The 8,943-nt window shown below is 33.2% G+C and overlaps 1 protein-coding gene across 1 annotated transcript; it reads right to left on the reverse strand.

Moving 5' to 3' along the window:
* Positions 1-694: 694 nt before the first annotated feature.
* Positions 695-5,748, reverse strand: LOC134697544 (probable methyltransferase-like protein 24). The gene is made up of 5 exons (XM_063559825.1): positions 5,711-5,748; positions 3,916-4,044; positions 3,266-3,358; positions 2,777-2,915; positions 695-970 (listed from the first exon to the last, which is right to left on the reverse strand). The coding sequence occupies exons 1-5, from the start codon at positions 5,746-5,748 to the stop codon at positions 695-697; spliced, it is 675 nt and encodes a 224-aa protein (XP_063415895.1).
* Positions 5,749-8,943: the final 3,195 nt, after the last annotated feature.

Consider the following 8,943-nt stretch of genomic DNA (forward strand, 5'->3'; position numbering starts at 1 on the left):
CAGTGGCATCGACCCTGTGGTTGTAAATAAACTCATCATAGATATACTAGGACTAAAATTTTACAATTACGCCAAACTCGCGTTTCGTCTACAAAAGACTCATCGGTGACGCTCGAATCAAAAAGGTTTAAAATGCCAAACAAAGTACGCAGTTGAAGAGCGTTGAGAACCAACTTATTGATTAACGTGTGATGATTGCCCTTAAGAATAACTAAAAAGAAGACAAACGATGGAATATATTTTTCTGATGTTAAGTAACTGAAGCTTCCAATGTTACCATAATGATATTCAGTAGTGATTCACTCCGCGGTCGAAAGAGACATATAATAGTGTATGCTTTCGACCCTTTTTCTATTGAATAGATATAGGAAGATGTGGTGTGAGTGCCAATGAGACAACTCTCCATCCAAATAACAATTTAAAAATTAAACCATTATAGGTTAAAGTACGGCCTTCAACACGGAGCCTTGGCTCACACCGAACAACAAGCTATAAAGGGCCCCAAAATTACTAGTGTAAAACCATTCAAACGGGAAAACCAACGGTCTAATACTTTAGAAATTAAAAAAAATCGATATAGATAATTCGCACTATCATTAGTTTCTACAGTTTAATAAAGTGTGCAAGCATAGTATTACTTTATTTTTCATAAACATAACTACTTTGTCTTCATCATTTTATTAAACAAGTAAGGTTAAACAAATTGTATTCTCACAAAACATACTTCAAAACAAATAGAGTATTCAATGTATGCCTTATTGCGACGACAAAAATGATTTCTATGGTACCAAAATATTCTAAATCCTTCATTGTATAAACTTCTGACAGTTTTCATTCGTTTTAGATTTCCAGGTGAATGGAGTTCTAATAATATCTGCGTAACATATCTCAGAACACCACTCTTGATGATATTTGGTAAAACTATCCATTCATCCCATTCAATGTCTATTTTCAATATATCGATTTTTCTCTGGAACGAAAATCATAAAAAATGACACACATGAATGTCGCTGGTAATGTTATATTATATCGTTCTGAGTGGCCAGAAGCATGAACCATATTTTTATAAGGCAACAATATACTAAATGGTTATTACAAAATTCTCAAGCAATTCCCTGTGTTTTTCTTAATTAGCATGTGTTTAAACAGTGATGAGTACAAAATGTAGGTTAACCAAGGAGGTTATATGAGAAGGGAAGTGAACACTCTGGTTGATTCAAAATTAGCATCCCAAGGATAGCAGTTCGATCAGAGAAAAATGATACAAATATAAAGCGACAGGCCTGTGTATAACCCACTTGACATCGCCCTCTGATGTACCGGACTGTTACCGCGAGCAGTTCGGGCTTTTAGATAAATTGCATATGTTACGTGATTGTTATCAGAGACATGGTCATTTAAGTTCAGGTGTATTTTTGGGAACAATGCAGTGTATTGGTGTTTGTGATATGGAAAAAGATTTGACGCGCAATTTCAAAATCAATCGTCAGTCTATGGTGAAAAAGATAAAGAAATGACAAAGTTATGAGTGTTATAAAGAAAGATAGTGTGCGATTTTTACTCAACAAAAACATTGCTTTAAACAAAGATTTTCGCTTCACTTTTCAATTTCTGTTTATGAGAGTTGGCAGGCAATTATCATAGAAAATAAACTAATATGCAAAGTTCTTTAGTTACGGTGACCGGTAACGACCGGAAGGAATATTTGCAATTGAAACAGAGAAATTTATCGGGAACAACGTAAACCTGACTTTTTGTTGATATTAACATTGACGGCAGTGAGAGGGATAATCGTTTTATTTCTTTTGGTAATAAGTTTACTTTTAACGTAACATTTTAATTTTTAATTACTTAATAAAAATACCACAATTATTTTTTCATGTCAACAAGTGTATATCCGGTCAGTTTCGATACCTTGGGTGTTTCTGTTCTTACTCGGGAGTGTAATTAGGACAAAAACTCTCTTTGTGACAGAGTCAATCTCAACTAATTAACACCTACTTACAGAAAAGTCGAAATAATAAAGGCAACAGTAGTACACCGCTGTTCAAAACTCATAAATCATGGACAAAGAACAAAATCAGGGTAACAAACTAAAACAAAGGGAAACGCATTAAATATAAGAGGAGAACAACGACATAAAACTAAAATGTGACGCACAAAGACAAAATCCCACGAAAAGAACAAATTAAACATTTATATAACATCAAAACCAAAAACATGAATTTGGGATAGACAAGTACCGTGACACGTCTTATCGCAATGTGAATTTACACTCAAAAATAAACAAAAACAAAAACGACTCAAACTGATAATGTTATACACACAGAAACGAACTATAATATAACAATAGCCATATTCCTGACTTGGTACAGGGCATTTTTAAAGGAAAAAATGGTGGGTTGAACCTGGTTTTGTGGCATGCCAAACCTCGCACTTTTATGGCAATGTGAAATATAACATCAAAATGACAACACAGGACTACAATATAAATAAATTGGAGAACACAATTGACAAAGAATCACACGAACAACAGCCAACAAAAGGCAACAAGTTCAAAATTTTAATACGCCAGAAGTGCATTTTGTCTACACAAGACCTACGTGTGACATTTTATGTGTAATTAACGTCTTTCGTCCTCTCTCCTTCTCATATAACCTCCTTTGTATAGTTGAGTATTTACAAGACAATATTAATGTCTTCGTTTAGTTTGCTCAATTATTCAAAAGAATATCGAACGACGTTCAAAACTTATTAAGATTAATTTCATACATACCGCACTATGACCAAGCGTGGCTCTGATATTATCTAGTGTAGTCATGTTCCATTTTCGTTTAAAATCATAGAAGTTTCTTTTATTGAATAAGCCAATACGGTGGAAGTAAATATTTGGTCTTTTTTCCGAGTATTTCATACTGAAATCAAACTAAATGTCGTTAATGATACGCTTGTTTTCTCCCTTTCAATGTACGAGTATCTGAGTGCTACAGATAAAGGACAGGAGCCATTAAATTTGTAATGAGCTATCTGTTTCTTTTTTCATTTCTTCTTTAATTTATTCATCAACTTTCATCGAAAAGGTTTTTGTGCCTTGATCGTGAATATCATTATCAATTCTTTACGTTTAACATAATTTATCTCATATTTGTTTTTTCTTCAACTTATTTGTATAAGAATCATGTTTTATAACTTATACGATGCGAGCATGGCAAAAACTATGGGTGTCACTTATACTTTTATGACTGAAACTTTCAAAAACAATTACCTTGGGTCAAAAGAGTGAACTTCGCAATCGTAGGTCTTCACAACATCTTCATCAAATCCCCAGTCCCAGTTTATCCTATACAAAATATTTTTACTCAGCATTGTCAATAACAAAAATGTCTACTAGTTAACTGCACATTACAAAACGTCAATACATGTACCTTACAAAAATTGAATAGTTTTGTCAGCATTATTTCGAATATATAATTATCTAGTGCTCAGTTTTCAATCAGTTTACATCATTTTATTGTTATGCAATGTAAACTATGCCTTAGTACATAAGAAAAATTGCTCAAATCTCAAACTATATATCTAACATATAGAAATTACTCTAAACAATGTGTTACGGCACATAATGAGACATACTTTTTGCTTATACTAAATGTATATCAACTCCCGAACCTGAATTGTTTCCTTTGCCGTCTTCTCAATCCTAATTATTGTTCAAATAATTGGTTTTATCAAATTCAAAGAAATCCAAAATAGCGTTTTGTACATTTATGTTTTAAGTTGATGATTTCTTTTTCATTTCTGAAGCAAACATGGATCTAAAACTCAAAGAGTATTCCGTATTCAAACTTAAGGATCCGTAAGGCAAAGAAGATACAGTATCATATATATATAAGACATAATAAATGTATATAAACATACCCAAAAGAATATACTAGACAAGGGTGTCTTGGCCTATATCTTATATCATTACACACTTCCCAACCGCCATCTTTGATATTTCCTAAGCGGATAATTTCCTTGCAGTGTATTTGTATTGATGTGAGATAACTAAAATTATAAAAAAAAAATATAGCAAATAACAATGTCATTCTTTATAATAAAATAATGCGGTTCAAATTTTAAATTTACTTTAATGAAACAGAGTACAAATTGAGGAACTACTCATATAGTGATCTATTTGATTAAATCATAAATTATCATAGTTATACATCTCAAAATATGATATTTGCATAATTAAATATATGCAGTTTTCTTTACTCAATAATATGCTCGAACATGCACAGTTGATCTAGATTTCGTTAATCCTTCGTGTCCTTCAACAGACAGAATAAGTTATCAAAATGTTCGTGTTTGCATAGAGGAGGTTGTTCGTGCAAAATGTTAAAATTGTCTATGTAAAGAATTTTTTTTTCATCTAGCATAGAATACGAAAGACACCTGCTTGTTCGACATCGGCAATATCTCCTTAACCAATGAAAACTAACATAATCGGTAATGCGCCATTGTTTATACTTTTTGATCTATCATCATTGTGTATCTATTTGTAAGGACGATGGATCTATTTGTAAGGACGATGGATCTATTAGTTCCGATTTTTAGTTTTTGTGATTGCCTAATTGATTGATGAATTGTTGTGTATTGCAATTTAAGTTATCATCCAATTACAAATATTTCATTAGGTTCAAGAATAGAACAAACGTGCGAATATGAAACCTCTACAATGAGGGAAGATATCGATGATTGGTTGGAATTAAAGACTAATCCATTGAAAAGATAAAGGACGCCTCCTGGTGCGGGAATTTCGAGCTGCATTGAAGACCTGTTGGTGACCGTCTGCTGGTTTTTTTCTATGGTCGGGTTGTTGTCTCATTGATACATTCTCCATTTCCATTCTCAAATTTATAGTATGCCCCTCAACATGTCACCTACGTAAACAAACATTTCAAGATGTTGTTGAGAGCGTGGCAATCTCCTTACCTGAGGCATAGTATTTGACATATGTTGTGGATGCGTATTTATACAACAAATTCTACCAAACGGATGATCTTATGTAATGTATTTATGAATGAACTTGATTAGTCTCAGTGACCATATGTACATGTCCCAAACAACATTTGTTGTTCAAAACATTTCGATTCTTCTATGGATTTTCTATATTATGACCAAAACAAATGGTGGTCGTTCCGGATCTTTTATTCTTCACTATTCTGTCAGAAGTTTCCATTGTCAAGTCTGAGATACCTAACGAGAGTTTGGAATGCAGACAAACTTCATGATTGACTTTTTATTTATTCCGCCAATAATGTTAGTTCACAGTACACCTTTCGCATTTTCGTTACTTTTTGATATTGACAAACTCTATTCCACACTTTATCCAGCTATTATAACTTTCCTGAACTAAAGGAATATTTGTTATAGTTCTAAGGATAACTGTTGCTTCAAAAACCAGATAACAGGGACAGATTCCTTTAGGTTACAGCTTTCAAGCTCAATAAAATAGGTAACATATATGACTTTAAAGATGGCGAGGGCAAACAAAATATAATAAGTATTATGACAGTCAATCTGTCCGGTGTCGCCACACCCTCGAATTCAAATTCGCAGTTGTCTTAGAAATTCTGGATCATAATAATATGTTTTTACCTCACGCTGTTGCGTTTTAAGTGTTGTCGTGTAAATATAAGTGATTTCTCATCCACAATATTATATTTACCGTAAGCTCATAAACTGTTCGATTTCGTCTTCTTTCATATTCTTCAGTAGAAAATCATTTTCTGGAATCAGAACATGGGTATGTTCTACCTTCAACTAAACAGAACATGTATTGTTTAATACTAAAACAGGAAATACAAAAACTTTCAATTCATCAATAGTTCAAATTTGGATTGTTTTACAATTGTCATCGCGATATCTTTGATATCCTGGCATGGATAACCTTTACCGTATTTGGCATACCTTTCTTGATTTTTTTTTATCTTTAACTTTGTACTAGTGTGTCTGTATAACTTTTTTTATTTGAGCGTCACTGGTGAGTCTTGAGTATCAATTTATAAGCCTTGTTCTCTTTGATAACTGTTTACACCTCTGTGTCGTTGCCACTGTTTTCGGATGTTTCTTCCCCGAGGGTATCAACAGCCCAGTAGTCAGCACTTAAGTGTTGACATGAATATCAATTAAATGGTTTTTATCTATAATTCTATTGTTAACAAAATTATGAACTTTGGAAATTCTACGGATTATCTTATCCTAGGCATTTATTTCCTTAGTCGTATTTGGCATAACTTTTTGGAATTTGAGTCCTCAGTGCCCTTCAACTTTGTACATGTTTGGTTGTATAACTATTTTGATTTGAGCGTCATTGATGAGTCTCTTTTAGACGAAATACGCGTCTGGCGTATTAAATAATAAGCCTGGTACCTTTGATAATTATTTGGTTGACCTATTTGATAGAGGTATAGGGTAAAGTTTGAGATCTCACAAAATATGTTTAACTTCGCCGTTTTTTTTTTCGCCTTGGCCAGGTCATGAGCCTCTTGATTTGTTATTCTTGTAATTTTTTTTTATTCTAGTTCATTTAGATGTTTCGGATTGTAATGTACACATTGTTTGTTGAAGGGCAAGCTTAAGGCAGCCTCCGGATATTGAATTTTCTCGCTGTTTTAAAGACCAATTGCTAGCCTTCAGCTGTTTCCTGTTCTTTGGTTGGGTTTTACAACACGTAGCATGATTAGATGTTATAGAATATATCAAGATAAATTATCAATGCCAATAAGATTAAATGAACCTACTAGTTTCCAGGAATCTTTGCAATTTTTGTGGATCTACAAAATAAATCAATTTAGTTCTGAAAATATAAAAAATGAAACAATTGAAGCAAAAAAATCGTTTGATGGTCATATTAAAGCGTGCATGAATGCCATATCGTCTCCATATGACTTGTTTAACAGGTTTCCTATTAGATGTTTGCTCTTCAATAAAAGTAATGTAATTGGCGATGATGTTTAAAAAACTAGTTTTTAGTTAATTTTGGTCTACTTTAAGGCTTGGCTGTAATCAAACCGTGATGAGATATGTTCAGTGTTCAGAGATCGTATTGCAAGATGTTGTGTGTATGCCTATTACATTTTACCTTATCAATGCCAAATAAAAAAAAATATCTCAATAATCAGTTTTGCTGAATATATGATTTTTATGTCGCTGAATGTCAATATTTCATTTTTCAGGTAGACTTAGTGCAAAAAACCCTATCTTCAAAAACCTGTACTTTTCAAGATTTATGAACAGTATTTGAATATTGTACGTGAACTGAATGGGACAGCCTGTTACAGGAGACCTGTAGATAAAGGAGATATAAAGTTTGGTGAACAGTTCGAAGGTATCAACAAGTTATTTATTATCATGAAAACTAGGCGTGCAGAACCTGGAGGAAAGGTTTATTTTACTAACCACTCGGGTAAAAGGACGTGTGCCACAACATTATTCTTGGCAAGAATCCAAGAACAAGAAATCTTGAACAAAATAGGCCATAGGTCAGTTGAGAGTGTTTGAAAAAATTAAAGGGCTTCCAATGAGATGTAAAGGATATCTCAAATATGTTTGAACCGAGAAAAACATTTGAAAGAAAATTAATCATGAAGACAGCACAGAAAATCTTGAACCATCGAATAGTGCAGGAGGAGACGTTGGAAGTTTATTCACTGGATGCGTGTTCAATTTTGATAGTGAAAGTTAATACTAAGTATATTTGTGATTATATCAGTATTTGTGGATTATGTTTAATTGCTTGGTGTTTTTTTCAATATTTGAATTTTGGAATTCCATCTTTTTTTGTTGTGAAATATTTGCATTATGGACCTATATGCATCATTTTTTTGTAGTGAAATAACCATTGTGTAATTCTCGAGGATCAGAGGAAATATATGTGTGGCTTTCAGTTTTACATTTTTTTTAAATAATACAGTTTTACAATGCATTGTTGTATTTATTTCAAGAAAAAAGAAAGAATATGGGGTATTCGCCAAGGAGACAACTACTGAACACAATAGTTTTAAAGTTGGAAAATATTGCAGAAAAGAAAATGTGTTACATTGTAGTTTTTAGCTCAAAGTGTGAGGTATCTATTACTACCACTGGGTCGATGCCTCTGCTGGTGGACTATAAGTCTCCGAGGGTATCACCAGCCCAGTAGCCAGTACTTCGGTACTGGCATGAAAATACGGATTTTTTTGTGTTATTTAAATTTGCTGTTACGAAATATAAAAAATTATTATAGATTAAGTAATGTATCTCCCTCATGCAAAGCTCTGATTCCTTTCACGGATTTGGCTATACTTTTTGGACCTTTTGGATTATAGCTCTTCATCATTTATATAAGCTTTGGATTTCAAATATTTTGGCCACGAGCATCACTGAAGAGACATGAATTGTCGAAATGCGCATCTGGTGCAAGAAAATTGGTACTGTTAATTTTATTACTACCACTGGGTCGATGCCTCTGCTGGTGGACTATAAGTCCCCGAGGGTATCACCAGCCCAGTAGCCAGTACTTCGGTACTGGCATGAAAATACGGATTTTTTGTGTTATTTAAATTTGCTGTTACGAAATATAAGAAATTATTATAGATTAAGGAATGTATCTCCCTCATGCAAAGCTCTGATTCCTTTCACGGATTTGGCTATACTTTTTGGACCTTTTGGATTATAGCTCTTCATCATTTATATAAGCTTTGGATTTCAAATATTTTGGCCACGAGCATCACTGAAGAGACATGAATTGTCGAAATGCGCATCTGGTGCAAGAAAATTGGTACCGTTAATTTTATTACTAAACCAAATGTCCATTTTCAATCTTCTGGTAAACCCATCTTAGGGTCGATATGGTACTGTGGTGAAGATACCCTCACACTTTTACAATGGAAAGTCAAACAAACTATAGTTCATTGTGAA

The sequence above is a fragment of the Mytilus trossulus genome, chromosome 14 (genome assembly GCF_036588685.1).
Source record: "Mytilus trossulus isolate FHL-02 chromosome 14, PNRI_Mtr1.1.1.hap1, whole genome shotgun sequence".
Lineage (NCBI taxonomy): Eukaryota > Metazoa > Mollusca > Bivalvia > Mytilida > Mytilidae > Mytilus > Mytilus trossulus.